General features: G+C 43.1%; 1 protein-coding gene across 2 annotated transcripts in view; it reads right to left on the reverse strand.

Moving 5' to 3' along the window:
- Window positions 1-23,125, reverse strand: part of SELENOI (selenoprotein I) — a 219,090-nt gene that overhangs the window by 82,321 nt on the left and 113,644 nt on the right. For both annotated transcript variants that reach the window (XM_069233671.1, XM_069233672.1), the window contains one exon: window positions 2,231-2,339. In XM_069233671.1, coding sequence (XP_069089772.1) covers window positions 2,231-2,339 — 109 coding nt within the window. The remainder of the gene's footprint in view (window positions 1-2,230; window positions 2,340-23,125) is intronic.

A 23,125-nucleotide genomic window follows, 5' to 3' on the forward strand; every position in this document is an offset into this window, starting at 1 on the left:
GATCAGAGAATCAAAGAAGCCGGTAGACCTAGCAGGCAAAAAACCTTAGGGACCAGAACTTGAACTCCATCCCAAAACATCAGAAAGTCCTGGAGCCTCTAAAGGGAACATGGGTTTATTCCAACCACCCTAATTGGCTCAAACTGAACCTCAATAAATGGTAATAAAGGCTCTTATGGAGACGAAGCTGGTTAGAGCACCTCTGTTAAAATGTTCATATTGGCCTCTACTGTGGGTAAGAACCTCCAAGATTTCAGCTGCCATCCTAAGGACTGGTTCGAATGATGCTAGTGCAGGAGGAACAAGGATTGTTCTACACTCCATTTCTGTCTCTGGTGACTTGTCCAGACCACTGGCATTTTTGAGGGCAGAATAATCAGCTGTGTCTAAGGAAGGTGGAGGCGGTAAGTTTGTTGCCTTTCTACCGTCGTCATCATTGTGTCAATATGTTCTGACATCTGTATTAGATTTGAGTAAGCCTTAAATGTCCTGTGAAGAATAGACTGATTTGGAAGGCTTCTGGAGGTGAGGTCTGAAGCAGCTTCATAAATCAGTGCTGGCATCTGCACTGGGGCTAATGTCTGTTGTACCAGAGAAGGGCCAGATGCTGGGATGAAGCTACCTTACTACAGAGGCATCTCCTGAGAGGGAGCCCAGGAACCTTTTGGAGCAAAGGGTACATTAAACCATGTAAACCCATATGGACTCCTGAAGACACCCACTGGGACCAAAGGCACACTAGAGGGAACTGTAGCCTGCCATTATGGCTCTGAGAAATTAAGCTGTATAGGGTCCTGGTGCTGAAAACTTTAGACACGCCAGCACTGGTGTCGGAGCAGCAAATGGAACATCTGCTACTTCCGCAGCAGGCACTGAACAAGGTAGACTCACTGGAGGAAGCTCCCCAAGTGCAGAGATGTCCTCATGCTCTGGCTTTAAGAAAAAGACTCTAGAGTAAGTGTAGTACGGTGAGGTGGCCTACCTCTCAACTTGGACCAATGTCATTGTGCGTTGTCATCATGCTGCCTCTTGTGTTTCCTTTTCTTTAAAAAAAGCTGATGACTAGGATTGTGACTTTGGGGAAACCTTTGGCCTCAATCCCAAGCGTCGTTCAATCTCAATGGCATTGCTGGTGCAGGCCAAAAAATGTCAGGCCTCCCACACTTTGACTGCCCTGAGAAGCATAAGGCTGCATTTGTCACTCAACCTCGAGTAGTGATACAACCACCACGCACCACAGAGACATACCTGAAGAGAATCTGAAATTGATATCTGTCCACTGGAAGTGTTGCAGGGTTTGAAGTCGGATTTTCTAAGGTGACATTTTTTTTTTAGGAAAAAAAAAAAATCGGTGAGAGACTAAAAGACTAAAAAAAAAAAAAAAAAAAAAAAAAAAAAAAAACACGAAGGAGAGCAGCTCCGGATCTATGTCGAAGGGGTGGAAAGAAGGGAACCAACGTCAGTTAATCAGGGTGGGCACTATTTGGCTTCAGTGACTTCACCCTGGCATAGTTTCCAGTACCTGGCATAGCTTCCAGTACCGGAACATGCACCCCCTAGCAGCACAAGCAAGGTATGAAAGTTTGAAGATCCAGTTTTGTGCCTGGGAATAGTCAATGGTTGAGGAATCTGCAGGTAGAAGTATCCATCAAAAATATTTTTGGTTGTACACTATTTGAAGACTGTTGAGGAGAAGGGTCTTGAGAATATTGACAGCCCACTGCAACAAGTTATCCAGGATATATCAACCAGATTTACCAATGCCCTCTGTGCACTATGAAATACTGTTTTGTGTAAGGGGGTGAGGAACTTTACTCATAATGTAAAGACTATTATTCAATTTCCCTGGACAGAAGCACAATAGGAAATATTTGGCCTTAAACATAGGATGCTGACCCCATACTGAGCCTTCAAAATGCTGGTTTTAATTGGGAAATTACAAAATCCTCCTATATCTTCCTAACCGTTGAGTATGTCCTCTAAAATCAGGAGGGAAGATTTGGACACAGTAGTGTTAAAACATTCTTCCCTGTATGGCTTTAATGTGGTGTCACCACAGCAGCAGACCCAACATATTACCAATTCCATCTCAGATCTGAAAACTACAAACCATGTCTATATTTTACTGAAGCCAGTCAAATACATCAACAGCAAAATATGTTTACCTAGTTAAGACATTAGAGACCTAGGAAGCAAAGAATGTATGGGCTGTCTTCATGAAGTTTCTTACCAACTATCATCGATGTGAAAAGGTCTCTGTATAGCAAACTGAACACAGCAGGTGCATACCAGGTTTCCACTCCAACTACTGCAGTCACCAAATAAACAACAGAAATGGTCTAGAAAAAGAAAAGGAAATGTGCATTAAAAGGAGTGAGAAACTCACTTCTTTTATCTAACTGCTATTTTCTGAGAGATAAGATCATCCTTACATTTAATACTATTATGCATAGGTTATTGGACATTCTAGATCTGTGGCAAATGCTATTGTGTATGTGTGAGGTCTGAAGCTGCTTAACAAACAAGCAGTTTAAAAAAACAGGAATTATGACGGAATGTGATGGGATCAGATCAACTGTAAACCGCTTACATCCCTGATCCTGAACGGTCTCCATCGATGGAGAAATGGCTCGCAAGACAGTTCATGAGGGAGAGCCAGGGGTACTGCAGTTCTCCAGCGCTGGTATCTCCCACAGCTTCACATGCTTGAATCTTCCCCGTCATTGAAGTGAGTCTTCAGTGCACACTGAGCAGTATAGAAAACAGTTTCCCATAGTAACAACAACAAAACTGTGTACATTATGGTGCTATTCAACCTACATTTAGAAAGACCTTACGTCTGCCAATGCAGTTCAAGTTGAAGGGCCATGAACTGCACTACTCCAAGGGCCACTGCCTCTCAAATGTTCAACCACATGCAATGCATAATCATAATAGTAAAAACATGTGATCCCAAAGAAGTGGAGGAGGGATGGCCTTATGTGAATCTATGGATAAGAACTCTATAGAATTGCAGTTCCAGGTAAGTGACGATTTTTTTTTCTCTTCTCCAGTATCGGATGTTTCATGCATTCCCATATGTGAATCAGAAAGCAAATGGGATTAAGGCTCACCTTATAGAAAGCGGTTATGGAGAAAAGTTTGCACTACAGTCATGTATGTTGCTACTTCTGCATCTAGGCAGCAGGGCTTCGTAAACGTACAGTGATTTTTCCAATTTGCCATCCTGCAGGTGTCTATGAGCTGAAGTTGCCACCATTCCTCTTAGAATGGCAGCAGCCTTTTGGTCTTATGACAAGAAGTTATTGCTTCTTGTAATTCCGAATTTTGATAGAGGCCTACCTTTGCGTGGGTGGACAAAGGAAACAAATAGATGATCAGAGTTTTTAAAGGGTTATATCTTGGCAAGGTAAAATTTCAAACACCTACTCTCTAAACACCACTAGATGGAACACGGAAGAAACAGTTTATATTATGCTTATTTAAGAGAAAGTCTGCCGCCACCTTTGGGGTATAGGGGTGTTGAAGGACCGTCAGAGGGTACAAACGGGCTTCTGGGCCCCAATTGGGGGGTGGTGCGGAGGCAGATTGCCACTGGTGTCCTTCTATGGGCCATGTACACCCTTTCTACACCTGATCCTCAGGTTAGCAAGGGAAAGCAGCTGAAGGCTTCCTAGAGAGGTAGTGTGTGTTCTGAGATGTACCACATGGAGCAACAGCTCAGAACTCAGTGAAACATACAGAACATATTGTCTTGTCCGGTGCTCATCTTTAGTTAAAAGAAAGTACTTTAGCTATACAGAAAAACAAGATACTACACACGCCACATATGGTCTAGTTAGAGGTTTGGGACCTCATCTACGAGCTCTAGTGAAGTGTTTTACTCTCTACAGTGCCATCTACTCCTGCTCCCTCTAGAAAGCATGCAATGTCTCCAGTATCTAAGGCAAAGGTATAGGCTTTGATGAGGCACAGGCGTAGATAACTATCAAGTACCTCAGTAGATAGTTTGTAGATCAGTTCAAATCTTTAAATTCAAAAGTTAACACCAACAAAGGTTAGCGTACTAGTAGCAAGATTCACCTTTGTGCAAGTCAGACGCAGTCTTCCAGTTCATGCAAGCTCAAACCTGTATTTCCTGCTCAACGGCGTTATGTGTCACTAGTGGGGTACGAACTATGAACGTTTCCAATAAACAATAGCTTTGCTCTGTAAAGGCAGTTGACCTCTCAGTACTCCCAGGGTGAGGACTGGGCTTCTCTTGCCTGACAGTCCATCTTCCTGCAGTGCCAGACGCTTTATCGTCCTTTGAGACTGGCGGCCATGCCATGCTCACATAGAAGTCATAAGAGTAGTCTGCAATGCATAACATTCCTTGGTAAAGGAGAACTTGGAAGAAAGGTTTGGACGCCACTTTCATACTCCCTTTCCAGAAAGGGGATGTAGATCAACTAAGGTTTCAAAATTTGCTTGGAATGTTTCTCATTCACATGTGTTTTGCTGACTGCTCCTTTGGCACTGTCTTTCTGCAAGGAAATAGCTCTGAAAGCAGGTAGCAATGATGCTGGCTCCAAGAGAAAGCATCAAAACAAGGACACAAGAAGTGTAAGATGGCAGTTCCAGTGAGTGCAAAGTTTGGGCTCACAATGAAGCTGAAATTTACATGAAAGGTTTCAGTAGACTAAACTCTACAGAGAGAAAAAATGGATTGGTCATACTAAATATGCACAGAAACTCAGCACAATGCCACCTCCACATTATATTAATTATCCAGGGCATTCACAGTAGTCCTGTGTCTGTTATTAACGCTTTGTGGCCCATCCTGGTCATAGAACTGGCTCTAGACCGCACAATCCAAAGGAAAGGCCTAGGCCTCTGAGCTCACAGTAGCTTAGCATGATGCCAGGGCCACTCAAAGTAAGGATTCAGGCACACAGAGGGGGGGAGGGGCGGGTACACACCAGTTTACCATGCAAGGGACATGCCCATGCTGGAGTGGCAGAACAAAAGGAATCGACATATGCCATGGTGATCAGGAGGTGCTACTGACTGGCTCAAAAAAACAAGCTGGGGCAAGGAGAATGATGGTGCATCATTCCTATTTGACTCCGGCAACTATCCATGGAACGAGTGGAAACAGCAGGAAGCCGTAAATGCACATTCTTCTTCACGACATAGAAAACGCATTTCCCATCATTTCTGGTTGCCAGTGTTTGCTGGCGGAGTACTGATATTTTTTGTTTGCTCTTGTTGCGAAGAGGTCAAGGGTCCGATAAACCTAAAAAAAAAAAAGCCTAAAAGTTAAGAAGAACAATGTTCTATAGCAAACTGAGCAGGACTTAGTAGAGACTTCCTGCACTCATGAGGTATGTTCAAACTCTGAGAGGTAATGACTCAGAATGGAGTTCATGGCCATTCACCCTCACTTGCCGAAATTTAGATCTCTTCAAGTGAGGTTGTATTCCTGACCGCATCCGCCTGGCAGGAACATTGCCGCTGGGCCAGCCGTAACATTGTAATATGGCGGTCGGGAGACCGCCGGCTCAGCAGTTTTCTTGGGACTGCCCCCTCTGCAGTACGACCGCCAAGCTGGTAATCAGACCTAAAGCTTCTTATGATGGTTGGAATGGAGCAGATTCTGGGATATCTATGACCAGGTGTAAAATATATAATACATGCAAGGTTAGCTCACAGGTTCAGCACGTCTTCAGTGCAGGCGGGCATCCATCCAGCCGGCTCCTTAACAGGTAAAATATAGTACAAAATAAACTGCAATTGGACATTTAAAACTTAATCTGAGCTGTCTTTAAAAATACAGATGCTTGTGATAGAAGGATACCAGGTGTGAATATAAAAGCCGCTTTTTCTTCAAAGTGACTTGACACACTTTAAGCGAAAATCATGCCATCAGGAAAAAGCCCATTGAGCCAATGGGCGACTCTGGCTCACCTAAACAAGCCAAGGATGAAGGAGGCTTACCCAACGTGCCTCTAGGCACTGTATCTAGTAAGTTTCGCATTGTGTGATATATATTGTATAATATTTGTTATGCTTTGCTGACATGAGCTCTAGAAGACAACAAGGTGTCAAAGCCAGTCCTAAAAATGAGATCTTGACAGATGGGGTGAATATCGGACTACTAGCACACCTATCAAACAGAATCTGGGTAGCAGGTAGTCACCATCATCCTTCTGGTCATCTCCATTAGATGCAGAGCAAAACATGACAGCTACACTGTGGAATGGGATGATATCAGGAGAAGGTCGTCTAATTGATAAATCCTGGATTAAGGTTATTATGCAAGTAACACGAGTAATTACCAATGTAGCGATCAAATTGAGGAAAGATGACTACTCTCTACATAGGGGTCTGCGGAAAGGCCACCCTTAGCTGTCGAATGGAAAATGAGGGCAGCCAAACAAAGAAAGTATAATATTTAGTGAACATTTTCACTCCACCTCCTTCCGACGTCAAGCACTTCTATGCACTTCAAAAGCCCAGATATGTCAGGGAGATCCATGCAGGTGAAATTATCCTAAGAACTGTGGCATCTAACCCATCACTCAGGGCCTAACTAAAGTGATTATTCACCAACGTTGAGATTGTGTAAGCTTCACTTGCATTAACTCTACTTAAAAAAAACTAAATCCTCAATGAGTAACAGTTAGGAGAGGTATCTTCAAGGAATTTTCAGGATTTGAAGAAAATTCCTGCCTCATCTAGATTTTTTGTGTATGACTCACACGAGAAGTTTCACTCATGTTCCTCATTTTCATGAGTAGCTTTAAATTACAGAATTACAAAAAAAGTCAAAAGAACTTTTCTAATCTATCACCGGAGAGGAGCTGTGAATGGCCGAATATACATATTTTTAATGTCCTTTTCAGTACGATGTACAAGAAAAAAACATTCTTCATGGACACCTCATTTTTGAAGTTATATCAACAAACCAGAGGATGTGCTTAGGTGTGTTGTAGGGAACATGTAGGAAAGCTTGAGTGATAGGGGGCAGTCTCAAACAAATGTTCTCTAGTAAGAAGGCCACAGTAGTGCTTTACCTGGGCACACTGGGGAAAAGGTGCACCCATGCTCCCCTTTCAGTGCGGTGCATCAAAGTTAAGTTCGCCATTACAGAGTTGTCTCAGTATTTTGCCCAGCTGCTCAATCACTGGGACTGGTATCTATATATGGTTAGAAAGGAGCCCATATATCTTTTGGTCTGCTGGACACCAGCATAAGGAACGAGTAGTTCTCCAGCGGCTCCTTGCACAAGGCGACATCGACTAGTCAACCAAAGACTGCATCACAATAACTCCAGTGCACAGAGATGCTTCTGTTCAGCAGCAGTGAGTTTACGGAGACCAGTGGGGACGTCTTTCACATATCCAAGGACATCCACCCAGGGCAATCGTGGTGTTGCAGTAACTGCTACATCTTCTGTCACCACAAGCAGTTTTCGCACAAAATATAGATTAAAAAAATACTGCGTTGCAGATATACTGTGTTTTTAATATTGTGAAATAGAAATATGGTGTGAAAAAATATAATTGAAAGAAACAGCGATGTTTCAACATAAGAAATATTGTTTAAGTTTCTTTATGTATTTAAATAATATTTTAATTGTCAATTTTATATTGTTTGTGTAACTGTTGTTTTTAAATAGTTAGCAGTTTTAAGTTATTTAATTGTAAAATAGTAAAGTATAGTGTTGTAGCAAGTTGTGAGGTTTGTAGGGGTACAGGGTGGGAAGTTAATTAAGTATGATTATTTACATATTTGTAAATTAATTATTTAATTATTAAGTACATAAAAGTGTGTAAATATTTTTAAAGTTATATTTTAGGTGCGGGCTGTTGGGTTTTAGGGACTTAGGGTGGGAAGCTAAATTAGTAATAAATTGTTAATTATGTAAATTGTGTAATTATAATTGTTTTATTTTTATTTTAGGTCCGAGCTTTTGGATTTGTAGGGGGGTAGGGTGGGAAGGTAAATAATTGATTACCAATTATAATTAATTGTTAATTATGTAAATTGTATATTATATTTTTTTATTTAGATGGCTGTTTAATGTGCGACTAAAGTGCAGGAATTTATTCAAATTAACATTTATTTCTTATAATTATTTTAAACAATTAGAATTATTTTTATCGTTTACATTTTTTTATGTATATATTCAATTTTATGGTAATAGTTTTATAATTTTGTCAAATTAATACTTGTATTAAAACAAGGCATATGTTTGAAGTGAAGTATTTTTTCTACTGTTACACCTACTGGAGTGGTGATAGTAAATTTTACCCCTCTCGACTCCAAAGCTTTCCCTACTGTTGCACCGCCTGGAGAGGGAACAGTAAATGTTATCCATCCTGAGTCCAACGCTTTCCCTACTGCTGCACTGCCTGGATTGCGAATAGCAAATTTTACCTCTCCAGAGTCCAACACCGTCCTTACTGTTGTACCAACCGGAGTGGGAATATTATATATGTAATATTCGTTGAAATGTATAATTGTTTCTATTGTTTACAATTATATTATGTTTCTGTGTTTTTTAAATTACATTTTTTTAATTAGTAATGTTTGTAATATTTTTAGTAAAATGTAATTTTTTAAAGTGTGTGTGTGTGTGGGGGGGGGGGGGGGGGGGAGGGGGGGGTGTGTGTAAAATGTCACTTACCCAGTGTACATCTGTTCGTGGCATGTTGTGCTGCAGATTCACATGCTATGCATATCGATTCCGACATCTAGTATTGGGCTCGGAGTGTTACAAGTTGTTTTTCTTCGAAGAAGTCTTTTAGAGTCACAGGATCGAGTGACTCCTCCTCTCAGTTCCATTGTGCATGGTCATCGACTCCATTGTTAGATTGTTTTCCCGCAGAGGGTGAAGAAAAGAGTGATAAAAGTATATAAGATAAAAGATGTCTATGCAAAAGTAAATGTATATACATTTGTACAAATGTGTTAACTTAAAATGACTACAGGCTTCCGGGGAGGAGGGAGGGTGCATGTGAATCTGCAGCACAACATGCCACAAACAGATTTTCTGTTCCATGGCCTGTGTAGCTGCAGATACACATGCTATGCATAGAGTACAAAGCAGTTACTTCTCCCAAAACAGAGGTGACTAGCCTCTAGGAGTTGAAGTTGTTTGTAATAATGTGCTTAGGACAGCTTGTCCCACAGTAGCTTCTTGTTGTGAGAAAACATCAACACAGTAGTTTTTAGTAAATGTATAAGCTGTTGACTATAGCTGCTTTGCATATATCAGCCACTGGTATGTTTCCAAGACAAACCATAGTTGCACCTTTCTTTCTTGTAGAATGTGCTTTAGGAGTGACTAAAAGTTGTATTTTTACTTTGATATAACAGGTCTAGTGTATGCAAAGCTCTTTCTGCCACAGAATCTGGTTGTGGAAAAAAAGACTGGTAATTCCACGGTTTGATTAATGTGAAAAGGTGAGACTACGTTTGGTAGAAAGTTTCGATTTGTTCTTGGTACAACCTTGTGTTTGTGTACTTGGAAAAAAGGTTCTTCAAGACTAAAAGCTTATATTTCACTTAATCTTCTTGAAGTAAATGCCACAAGGAAGGCAATTTTCCATGTTAGAAATTGAATTTGGCAAGAGTGCATGGGTTCAAAAGGTGGTCCCATAAGTCTTGTAAGTACTATATTTAAATTCCAAGATGGAACTGGTGGTGTTCTTGGTGGAATGATGCGTTTTAACCCTTCCAGGAAAGCTTTAATAACAGGAACTCTAAATAAAGAACTATGTTGAATAGATGGTAAATATGCAGACAATGCAGTAAGGTTTTTTTTTTTTTTAATGGAGGAAAAGGCTAAATTTGATTTTTGTAAATGAAGTAAGTAACATACAATGTCTTGTATTGATGCTGTAACAGGATCTATGGTTTTAGATTGACAATAGTAGACAAATCTTTTCCACTTGTTTGCGTAGCACTGTCTAGTAGTGGGTTTTCGTGCTTGTTTAATGACCTCCCTACATTCTGATGGGAGTTTTAAGTATCCAAATTCCAGGACTTCAGGAGCCAAATCGCTAGATTGAGAGCAGTGGGGTCTGGAAGTCTGTTTTGACCTTTGTTTTGTGTTAGCAAATCTGGTCTGCGTGGGAGTTTGGAGTGAGGTACTACAGATAGATCTAGTAGTATTGTGTAGCACGTCTGACATGCCCATATTGGTGCTATGAGTATCATGTTGAGTGAAGTTTTACGCAACTTGTTGACTAGAAACGGAAGGAGTGGGACAGGAGAAAAGCGTAAGCAAATATCCCTGACCATAGAGCATTGCCCTTAGATAGGGGATGTGGGAGTCTGGATGCAAAGTTTTAGCATTTTGTATTTCACTTGTTGAGAATAGATCTCCGTCTGGTGTTCCCCACTTTTGAAAGTACTTTGAAGTACTTGGGGGTGAATCTCCCATTCGTGTGTTTGTTGGTGATTTCTGCTGAGGATGTCTGCCAATTGATTGTCTACCCCTGGACTGTATTGTGCTAGCAGATGAATTTGGTTGTGAATTGCCCTTTTCCAAATGTTTTGGGCTAGAAGAGAGAGCTGGGATAAATGTGTCCCTCCCGGTTTGCTTAGATAGTGCATGGTTGTCATGTAGTCTGTTTTGATAAGAACATTCTTCTGTATGAGAAGAGGTTGAAAGGCTTTGAGGGCAGAAAGACAGATAATAACAACTCCAAATGGTTTATGTGTAGCTGTTTGTGTTTGACATCCCATTGCCCTTGAATGGTGTGATTGTTGAGGTGAGCTCCCCAACCAATCATTGATGCATCTGTTGTAATTATGGTCTGAGGCACAGGGTCTTGAAATGGCCGCCATTTTTTTTTTTTCGATTTGTGGAATTCCACCACTGAAGGGACATGCATGTTTGGCGGTCTATCAACACTGGATCTTGAAGTTGATCGTGTGCCTGTGACCACTGTTGTGTAAGGCACTGTTGTAAGGGTCGCATGTTTAGTCTTGCGTTTGGAACAATTGCAATGCATGATGCCATAATTCCTAAAATGATCATGACAAATCTGACGGTATATCTGTGATCTGTCTGTATTTGTGTGATTATATTTTGGAAAGCTTGTATCCTTTGTGTATTTGGATATGCTAGAGCTTGCTGAGTATTTAGTACTGCACCCAGATACTATTGTATTTGTGCTGGTTGCTGGTGTGATTTTTGGTAATTTATTGAAAATCCTAATATTTGCAAGGTTTGTATTACATAATGGGTATGATTTTGGCATTGCATATGACTGTTTTATTTTATTAGCCAATCATCTAGATATGGAAAGACATGTATATGCTGTCTTCTTAGGTAGGCTGCAACTACTGCTAAGCACTTTGTGAATACCCATAAAGCTGTTGTTATTCCAAAAGGGCAACACTTTGAACTGGTAGTGCTTTCCTTGAATGACAAACCTGAGATATTTTGTGTGTGCAGGATGGATGGGTATATGGAAATATGCATCTTAGAGGTGAAATGCTATCATGAAATCTTGCTTTTGTAGTAGCGGGATTGCATCCTGTAAAGTTACCATGTGAAAATGTTCTCACAGGAGGTCAAGACTGAGGGTCCTGAGGTCTAATATTGGCATGAGGGTGCCATCTTTTTGGGGAATTAGAAAATATAGTGAGTAAACTCCTGTCCCTATTTGAGAATGTGGCACCAATTCTATTGCTTGTCTGAGTAGTAGGGATTGGACTTGTTCTTGTAACAGAGTGATGTGTTCTGTGGATAGTTTGTGTGACCTTGGTGGGATATTTGGAGGGGTGTGTATCAATTCTAGGCAATTGCCATTGCGGATAATTGATGACACCCATTGTCTGTGGTAATATTTTGCCAATTTGTGTGGAACGGTTATAGTCTTTCCCCCCCCCCCACACAGGAGAGGCGTGGAGCGGAAGGGAGTGAGAGAAGTCACTGCTTTGGGTGCTGTGGAGGTTGCTTAGAGGCTTGAAATTTGCCTCTATTTTTGGTGTACTGCCCTCTGTATGTGCCCCTAAAACTACCCCACTGGTATTGTGGTTGGTAGGCTGTCTTTGGTTGCGATGTGGATGCCTCAGTTGTCTGTGGTCTGAACCATCCTCAAAACTGAGGTTTCCGAAATTACCCCCTGTATGGTGCTGAGTAGAGTGTGCCCATTGCTTTTGCTGTTTCAGAATCCTTTCTTAAATTTTCTATGGTTGTCAACTTCTGGTCCAAAAAATATGTTTTTTTGTCGAACGGCATATTTAACACCGCCTAATGTATTTCTGGTTTGAAATATAGAAGATCTGAGCCATGCATGCCTGCGTATTGTGACTGCAGTATTGACACTTGTAGCAGCGGTATCTGCTGCATCTAGGGCAGATCGAATTTGGTTGTTGGTAATGGCTTACCCTTCTTCAATTACCTGTTGTGCCCTCTTTTAGTGTTATTTGGGGAGATGCTGGATTATGTCTTGCATCTCGTCCCAAAGGGCTCTGTCATAGCGACCTAACAGTGCTTGTGAGTTGGCTATTCTCCACTGATTTGCTGCCTGGGATGCAACCAGTTTCCCTGCAGCATTGAATTTCCTGCTCTCCTTACCAGGTGGGGGCGAATCTCCTGATGACGGACTGCTCTTTTTCTGGCAGCGCTAACGACCACAGAATCTGGAGGTACCTGATGTGTGATGTAATCAGGATCGGAGGGTGGAGGTTTATATTTTTTCTCTAATCTGGGTGTTATTATACGTGCCTTAACAGGTTCACTAAATATCTGATCAGCGTGTTTTAACATGCCTGGGAGCATGGGAAGGCATTGATGGAGTGTGTTGAGAATAGGGTGTTCAAAAAAAGAAAATCCTCTTCTAGGGATTCTGTATGCATGGTGACCCCATGGTATGTTGCAGCCCTAGCTATAACTTGGTTGTAGACAGTGCTAGCCTCAGGTGGTGAAGGTTTAGAGAGATAGCTGTCTGGGTCATTACTAGGAAAGGGATCTGGATCATAAAGGTCCCATGGATCCACATTGTCCTGTTGTGAGTCGTAAGAGTGAGTGGGTGACTGCACTGGTGTAGGACTAGTAGGAGGAGAGGTAGGTAGGTGAGGAGAATGAGGAGGAGAAGATTGAGGAGGTGGTGGTTTCTCCTTCTGCTTTGGCACTTTAGCTGGAGGCTGCATAGTGTCCAATTCCTCCTGAAAGGCTAGCTTTCTTGTTGTTTTTAGAGGAGGTGCTGTCTGAATTCTGCATATTTCCTTATGGATGTGGATCCTGGACTGCCTTTCAGCCATAACTTCAAGTATTGGTTGTACTTGATACGCCTCTTCAGAGGTTTTATGGCTTTCTTTAAGTCTTTTTGAAAGTCCATGTTCCTCTGTGTGTGCTGGCCTTTTCGGCTCCGAAGCAGGCTTTTTCGGGATCGAAAGAGATGATACGGTCAATGCTTTTTAGCTCTGAAAGTGATTTTCCTATTTTCAACTCCGAAAAATAATGTTTGCTGGAGTCGGACACGGAGCTTTTTGTTGCCTCCAATGTTTTGGGAGGAGTGGCGTTTATCGGTGCTGAACTGGTAAGCTGGTCACCGGTAGTCTTTTTTCAGGCTGAGCCATGGCCTTCCGGCAGTGGCGTACCCAAGGCCTCCTGTTTTTGCTTTTGTGAGGGTACAGGGGGCAGGCGTACTCCCATGTTGTCCTGATGTGACCGGTCTCTCTTCTTCCGATTCCTGATCGGATTTGGAATCTCGAACTGAGACCGCTGTTTGCATCAGTTCTTCCTCCTCCACGTCGAGATGTTCACTGCTTCTGGACACCATTTCGAGTCTTCGTGCCCTCCTGTCTCGAAGAGTCTTTCGATCGGAAGCATCGACAGGCCTCACAATTTTCTTCCCGATGATCCAGGGAAAGGCAAAGGTTGCAAACCAGATGCTGATTGGTGTACGGGTATTTTGCGTGGCACAGAGGACAGAACCGGAATGGAGTCCGATCCATGAGGCTTCCACGCGGTCGGTCTGAATAGGGCGTGCGCGCGCCCCGAAAGGCGAACAAAGTTGTTTTCCCTGATGGTACCACTGTGTCGATGGAAGATATAAACCTGAATGAGACAATACCGACGAAAAGAGAGGTTTTTTTAAAGTTTTCCAAATCGAAATCTCAGAGCAAGAGGAAACACGTCCGAACCAGACGGCAGAAAGAAAACAAACAATGGAGTTGCTGCCCATGCGCAATGGAACCGAAGAGGAGTCACCACTCGATCCCGTGACTCGAAAACACTTCTTCGAAGAAAAACAACTTGTAACACTTCGAGCCCAACACCAGATGGCAGAATAATGCACAGCATGTGTATCTGCAGCTACACATGGCATCGAACATATATATCTACACATACACACAATATATGTGTAGCACATAAAATTGTCTCTATGCTTTAAAAAACAAACAAGACATACATGCAGCCTATATTAAAAGCATGTCTAATATTTGTTACGTTTTCCTTTAATAACCATAAAAAAAGAACTCCAGCATTTTTATAAATCAGAAAATAGGAGACGAAGTGCAATACTGTGTTTTATTGAAGGAAAAACTAATGAAAAAATACATTTTTAGCCACTAGGCTACATTCAGATAAAATAAATGGCACCATGCCTTTAAGGCCTCAAGGACCTACAGTATCCCACCATGAAAGGCTCTTCTGCACAGAAAGCCTGAATTTCACTTACTCTGCATGCTGAGGTAATAGCGAGAACAAAGGCTGTTATCCATGTAACATGTTGTAGAGAGGACTTATGTATAGGCCCAAAAGGTGGACCGATGAGTTTCAAAAGTACTACATTCAGCACCAAGGGGGCAGAGTGTGAACAGGAATGAAAACAGTTTTTAAGCCCTCTAAAAAATCTTTAACAACAGGCATTCGAAAAAATGATGTCTGAGATGGTGATTTTCGATAAGCTGTTATAGCTGCAAGATGTACCGTTATCAATGAAAACCGCAAACCTGATTTTGCTAGATAAAGAAAGTACGGTTATATGACATCCTCCTGCCCCAGAAGTGGATGAAAATTATTCTGGATGCACCACATATAAAATCCTTTCCATTTAAACAAACATGAAAGTCTTGTTGATGGTCTTTTGGAGGTCTTGAGAATGTTCATGCATTCCAGCAAAAGACCTAGATGACCATATTTCAGGAATTCAGGAGCCATACTGTCTAGCTCAGTGATGGAAGGCTGGGATGGAGTATCTTCCTCCCGAGCTTGTGGAGATCATCAGGTATGCAGGGCAATCTCAAAAGGGTATTCCCCTTTGTCCCTGGTTAGTAAAACCTGGATGTGAAGCTTGGGCATTTTTTGTTTGCTTCTTCTGCAAATAGGTCTATTGGTGGTTGCCCCATTCCTAAAAAAATAGCTTGAATTATGTTGTTTAGAACCAAGCTGTGATCTTCTGTATACGTGCGGCTCAGATAATCTGCTTGAGTGTTCAGGGATCCTGGAAAGTAAACTAGCGATACTGTCAAGTTTCTGGCTAGAAGCCACTTCCAGATGGCTTCCGCTTCCAGCAACAGGAGTAGTAAGAAAGTACCCTCTTTTAGGCATGGTTACCCCCACATTTTACCTGCTTTAAGTGTGTTTTGACTATGTTCACTGGAATCCTGCTAACCAGGACCCCAGTGACTGTGCTCTCTCTCTCTCTACATTTGGTTGTCTAGGACATTGCAAGCCCCACAATTGGCATACTGGTGCCCCCATATGAGTCCCTATTAATGGTACCCAAGTACCCAGGGCATTGGGGCACCAGGGGTTCCCCATGGGTTGCATCATGTATTGTGCTACCCATGGGAGTCCATGCAAAATGTGTCTGCAGGCCTGACATGGCAGCCTGCATGAAAAGGTGCATGCACCCTTTCATTACAGGTCACTGCACCAGGTCACTGTAAGTCACCCCTATGGTAGGCGCTCTGAACCCAGATGGCAGGGTGTGGGCGTGTGTGTACACCCCTGCATGAGCAGAGATCCCCCTAAAAACTCCAGCTCCAATGCACTGGACTTGGTAATTGCGGGGAAGCCATTTTACCTGTGTACTGGGCACAGGTCAATACCTGTGTCCATCTACATAATGGTAACTCCGAACCTGGGCATGTTTGATATCTAACTTTCAGAATTATACCCCAATACTGTTTCCAGTATTGGTTGTATGATTCCATGCACTATGCGGGGGCTCCTTAGAAGCCCCCCAGCATTGCTCCTACCAGTCCTTTAAGAGTTTTTGCAAGCAGCCCACGCTGCTGCCACCCTCCTGACATGTTTCTGCCCTCCTGTTGCTTTAACAGCTCAGGCAGGGGAAGGCAGACCAAAGGATTTCCTGTGGGGGAGAGAGAGGCAACACTCTCTCCCTTGGAAATAGGTGTTCCATGCCTTGGAGGGGTAGCCTCCCCAAGCCACTGGTACTGCTTTGAAGGGCACATTTGGTGCTCTCCTTGCATAAACCGAATTGCACCAGTCCAGGGACCCCTGGTCCCCGCTTTGGTGTGAAACCGGACAATGGGAAGGGGAGTCATTACTCCCCTGTCCATCTCCACCCCAGGGGTGGTGGTGCCCAGAGCTCCTCCAGGTGGCCATTTGATTCTGCCATCTTGAATCCAAGATGTGCAGAGGCCCCTGGGAGCGTCTGAGTGGCCAGGTCTGGCAGGTGGCGTCACAGCCCCCTCCTCATAGGTGGTCACCTTGCAGGTGAACAAACTCCCTTTTAGGGCTATTTAGTGTCTCCCTCTTGGGTGGGTGCTAAGATTCGACGTTCAGGATTCCACCAGAACCCTTATGCAGCGTTTACTTCATCTCCTGGCCACTGGAACCGCAACTGGACTCTTCATGAACCAACATTTTGCATCTTCAGTGACAAGTTCGCTCTACAAACATTGTTTCTTTGGCTCCTTACAGTAACTGCAACATTTCCCTGACTATGCATCCACTGAGGGCGGCGAGTCTGCACAAGAAGGAATTCCCCTTAGAGCAAATGAGTCACTCTCCTGCATCTCAAGGCACCAACCGCAACGATGACCGGCTGCGTGGATCTGCTTTCCTCTGGAACTGTGTAGATCCTGCATCACAGATGATCTGGAGTGGTCCCCTTGGTCCTCTCTCTACCAGCTGTCTAAGTTGGGAGGTGGTGAGTCCTTGCCTCTCCTTGCATGACAGAACCCCTGTGCACCACGCCTCTTGCAGCTACCAAGGCTTGTTTGCTCCTCCTCCAAAGGCTCTTCGGGCTCTGTGTAGTCCCACCCTCCAGCACTTCTCCCTGCAATGCAAAGTCTCCTGTCAATTGCTCCAGTGACGCGGGACACTCCTCCAGGTGTGCTGAGTGGCAAGGCTTGTTGGTGGATTTCCAGAATCACGACTGCTGATTTAGAACATTACTTGCATCACTCCTGGAACTCTTCTTCTGCTCCGGTACTGCATTGCTGACTTTCTTCATCCCCTGCTGACCTGGTCCTGCATCCACAGAAGAGTGGGTAGTGGCTCCTGCCACAACTGGAAACTCCAACTCGAACTGGACTTGGTCCCCTTCCTTTGCAGGTCCTCTTCTGTCACCTTTGGGTTCTTCCAGTCTTGTTTGGGTTTTGCGCAAACCTTTTCCAAAGTCCTCCTGTCAGTTTGGGGAAAACCAGGTACTTATCTCTTCTCTCCTGGTCGCTGGGGGCACCCTAGTACTGATCATTTGGGGTTCCTAGTTCCTCCAGCTCCCTTCTCCCGATTCCATTGCATTCCACTTTTCTAGTATATGATTTGGTCCCCTCCTAGGGCCCTCACTATTTGCTATTGCTTTTACCGATGCCTATTGCTTTCTATACTATTTACTGATTTCTAATGTGTACATAATAGTGTGTTTACTTACCTCCAGTTTTGGGTATTGCCTAAACAGTATTTTAGTATTTGTATTACTATAATAAAGTACCTTCTTTTTTGTAACACTGTAGTTCTTTCATGTGTGTAAGCGCTGAGTGACTGTAGTGGTATTGCATAAGATTTGCATGTCTCTTAGATAAGTCTTGGCTGCTCATCCACACCTACTTGTAGAGAGCTCTAGCTTCCTACAAACTGTCTACACTTCACTAATAGGGGATACCTGGACCTGGTATAGGGTGATAACACCATGGGTGTCCACCACCAGGCCAGCTTCCTACAGGGGTTGTGAGCGGGTCCCTCTTTGCTTGTTCAGATAATGCACTGTGGTGGTGCTGTCCTTTTTAACAAGCAAAGAATTTGTTTGAATGGATGGATAGAGGGATTTCAGTGCTGGGTGGACTGCTCTGAAATTCAGCATGTTCATGTGATAAAATTGTCCTTGTCCGACCACAAGCCCTGAACTTGCAAAAGTATCATGTGAGCCCTCGAACCCTGAAGGGAAGCATCTGATCAAAGTTTGAGTAGGATGTTCCTGGTGAAAAGGAACTCCTCCACCCCCCTCCCTCTTACCAGGAGTCGGAGAAGAGGGAAGCCATATTCGCTGCTTTGTCTGCCCTTTGGACGAGGAAGTGGACCGTCGGGATGAACTCCTTCCTCTTTCTGGACGTAGAGGATAGTGATACGACCGGGTAAATTGTTTCTGTTGTGGCACCCAGTGAGATTTGAACCCTCTGACGTTGGCCTGTATCTACACTTACATTTGTTTTTGCTTCTTAAGCCCCACTGCCTTGAGAGTGAGTGCCTCTGCTTTCATTCTGGCCATTGCATCATCGGCATGTGTGCCGAAGAGGGATGATCCGGTGAAGGAAATGTTTAATATTCTTTGCTGTGCTTCAGGCTTTAGCCCTTTAAGACTGAGCCATGAAAAACGGCTTGTAGGGATGCCATGAGCAGAGCCATCAGAGGCATTAGTTGCAGCACTGATTTGGTTTGAAATTGGACATCCCTCTTCCAAGATTTCCTGAAAATCTTGTTGGTCCTCCTCTGCCAGTTTTTACATAAATCTGGAGGGGACTCCCTCAATTGTACCTCCTGAGTAATGTAGTTGCACTGGCGACCTTCATGTACGATGCTGAGGTGTTAAGCATTTTCTTCCCCAACTAATCAAAATTACTTACTGTCTTTATCCGGTGGTGCTGTCGAGGATGAGGACGTGGCATGGGTATTTTTGCAGCTTCTACAATCACCAAACTTGGAAGAGGATCTGTTTTTGAGGAACCGGGGGTCTTGATCAAATGCCTTATATTTTTTCTGAAGCCTTGAAGGTGCAGCTCGAACACAGGCTGGAGTGAGAAAAGTCTGCATGGCAGGTTCCAGAAGAAGCAGTGGTCTGGAGGAAGACCTGTGATGGAGCGTTTAAAAAAAAATCAGAGATGTGGACACAGGTGTTGCAATCTCTATGTTGTGTACTTTGCCACTCCTCTGATCATCACATCATTTAATGTAACCAGGTCATCCACAGGGGAGAGATTAGCCGGAGGGGAGCCAGACAGTGGTGGTGAATAGTCCCATATGGATGACTGAGAAGTTGAAGACCAAGAACATGATCTATGCCTTCATCGAGACCTGAAGCAGTAGTAGTTACATGTTCTGGAATGAGATCTTCCATGTGTAGATCTAGATGTTGATATGTGAAACTGTGGTCCTATACTTGGTGATCTATGCCTGTGTGGACTCCTAGATTTGCATGGAATCCTAGAGACAGGTGATGGCGTACGCGCAGGCATAGGTGTATGTCTGGATGGTGAATAGGTTCAGGAATAGTCTGAAAATCAAGTCAGATTTCGCCGAAGGAGATGTGGAGATCATATTGGAGACTTATATTTCTCTGGAGCTGTCTCTGCATTATGAATAAGTTCTCAGAGGAAAGATCTACTTTTTGACGTTGAGAATCTTGGATGCGACGTCGATCTGGGTCTGTCCTGCTGATGTTGCACTGGACGTTGATAGTGCTTGACGTCGAGCGTATCTGAGGTGAGGTTGGTTTAAAACCTTGTAAGCACTTTTTAAGCGCGAGATCCCTTTCCGATTTAATGCATTCGAGGATAATATTGGAGATGATTCATTTTTGTCTTACCAACAAATTTTTTATCTTTGGCAAAAGGGTGTACAAGCAGCCGCAGGGCACAGCGAGGGGCACCTGCTTCGTCCCCAACTACGCCAACCTGGCAGTTGGCTGGTGGGAGGAGCAAGTGCCGAGTGGTCTTGCAGAATTCACTGAGCACATAGTATTGTGGGTGTGGTTCACTGAAGATGTTTTTGCAATCTGGAAAGGTGATAAGGAGGCTGCTAGATGTTTTATTGAAATAATCAAAATAACTAATCTACACTTTACAGGTAACATAAATAAGTATACTGTTGAATTTCTGGATGTAGTGGCAGTGTAGGATAAATTAGAAACCAATTTATATCGCAAGTCTTCAGCAGGCAATAGTCTCCTTTTTGCTTCCAGCGCTCATCCGAAAAATGTAGTGTTAAGCATTCCATATAGGGAACTTCTCAGAGCACCAAGAAAATGAAGCTCTAGAGCTGCATTTGAGAAGGAATGAATGGTAATGGAGGCTAGATTTAGAGAGAGGGGTTAACCCAACAAGTTTATAAAGCAGGCTGCAAAACAAAGTTGAGGGGCTCACCAGACTGAACTTATTCTCTCCAACAGATAAATCGGATAAGAATGACCAGGAGGTGATTAGGTTTGTTACTACTTATTGTAACCAAGCTTACACAGTTAAGATGATTCTCACAAAACACTGACACTCCCTGCATACTGATGAAAATTTGTGTCCGTATATTGGTGACACCACATTATTACATTTGGAAGTTGTTGTTCACTGAAAGTTTATCGAAGCAAGAGTTTTATTATGGAGATGAAACCAGTTCAGAACAAGCAGAAACCAGGGTTTGTTTGCTGTAAGCTTGTACTCAGTCAGAATACATTTAAACTTGGTGTACCCAACATAGACAGTATTCACTATTCGGGTATCCACTTCTTTCAATACAGAATATAGTATTTATTGCTTAATTTGCCCTTGTAACCACCTATATGTGGGAAGCACCATCCACAAAGCGAGAAAACAGGTTTAGGACCACAGAAGGGTGATCAAAAATCACAACACAATACTCTGTAGCTAGACATTTTGTGAAGTCCCATTTTGGTGACAGCAATTTACTATGCTTTGTAGTGACTGACAGCACGCCACTCAATACTAAGGGGGGGAAGAGATAGAGAGAATTGTGCAAGATGGAATCCATGTGTATCCTGGATTTTGAAACTTTAAACCCTGGGGTTTAAATGCAGATGAGGGGATGGCAGTACATTTATAACATTATCAAATGCTTTTTTTGACAATGTTTTAGGTTGCCAGTCCTTCCATTTCTTCCTAGGTTTTCGGCATGGACAGGTTTTAAAATTTTACGTTAATTCTGTTTTTTTCATTTAGGTTACTGCATGGAGTTGGTGATGAACTATATCAATTGTGGAAAAGCAATGTATGGTTCTTCTACATGCCCATTTGGGTTTGATTCATGGATGAAATATTGGATAAACTTTTTCTTTTGTTTTTTTGGTATTATGGAATATGATGCTATTATTTCTAAATTGTAGAATCCTATGATTTGAGGTTGAAATGAGCATTTACTATTTCAAATGTTTACTATGTGCATATACACACAACGCTGATGAATGAGCCCACTAGCGCAATGCTGAGAATATATATCACTGCATTTGTGGCAAATAAGGGGATACAATATGGATGGTGGTGTATAATACAATCTAGTAAAGATATGCCTAATTGGGAGTTTGCATTTTCTGACATCAGGCCTCTATGCTATTTGTTATTCAATATCACATACAGTCGAGGGCTCAAAATGGCACCTGCCAGGCTGGACTACTGTAACCCTTGAGAAAGGCCGTTTGGTCGAAACGCATCGGGAGAAGCCATTTAAATAAATGGTGTTTGTTGGACCTGGCCCTTTTCGCAAAGACATTCCCAATCTTTTTGCCTCCTTCCTCCTATTTTTTTATCCGTTTTTGTTGGCTTTAGGACTCTGGGCCCTTTACCACTGCTAACCAGTGTAGTGCATATGTTCTCTGTGTAAATTGTATTGTTGATTGGTTTATCCATGATTGGCATATTTGATTTACTAATAAGTCCCTAGGGCAGTGCACTAGAGGTGTCCATGGCCTGGAAACCAAATGCTTATAGTGGGCCTGCAGCACTGGTTGTGCCACCCACATTAGTAGGCCTGTAAACAAGACTCAGACCTGCCACTGCAGTGTCTGCGTGTGCTGCTTTAACCTGCCAATTAGACATGGCTCCCAAACCTTCCCTTTTTATATATGTAAGGCACCCCTAAGGTGGGCCCTAGGTAGCCCCATGGGTAGGGTGCAGTGCATGTTAAAGGTGGGACATGTACTGGTGTGTTTTACATGTCCTAAGAGTGAAACACTGCTAAATTTGTTTTTCACTGCTGCAAGGCCTATCTGTCTCATAGATTAACATGAGGGCTGCCTTTGAATAACAGAACATGAGCATGGTGACTAAAAGTGCCTCCCGGACTGCTGGACGTAGCTGGGCGTGCTCTTTGTAGAAGTAGACAGTAAGGCCGCCCAGCCCCGGGGCCTTGCCACTAGGCCTGCTCGTAATCACATAGATGTCTTACACGTCAAAGGTGGATGTCAAGGTAATGTCTTTGCATGTCATCCAGTACTGTACTGTGTGAAAAATCTCATATCTAACTCTGATCGACAGTCAGGGTAGACTTATATACAGAACCCCCATTTGCCCCCATCCTCCCCCGAAGGATACTGCAGTATGGATTAACAAATTTTGCAGCAGAAATATGCAAATTTTGCACTTTTTTTGCAGCAATTATATGGCCTGCAACATTCCCCGTGGCCAGAGGGCCCTAATCATTTAAAAGAGAATGTATGCCCCCAGGACTCACCGTATGCACCATGGGCGGCGGGCACCAAAAATAAATGCCCCCAGCTGGCCCAAAACGTAATAAAAACTAATGCCCCCTGGGTGCTCCAAGTGAGGCGAGCCCAGGAGACATTCATTTTTATCAAGTTTTAGACCCATCGCAGGCATTTTTTTTTTATTTTTTTTAAATGTTTAGGACCCAAGAGGCACCCCGTGGACCCTAATCATTAAAAAAATATATATATATGCTCCTTGGGCCCGTCATATG

The sequence above is a fragment of the Pleurodeles waltl genome, chromosome 5 (genome assembly GCF_031143425.1).
Source record: "Pleurodeles waltl isolate 20211129_DDA chromosome 5, aPleWal1.hap1.20221129, whole genome shotgun sequence".
NCBI lineage: Eukaryota > Metazoa > Chordata > Amphibia > Caudata > Salamandridae > Pleurodeles > Pleurodeles waltl.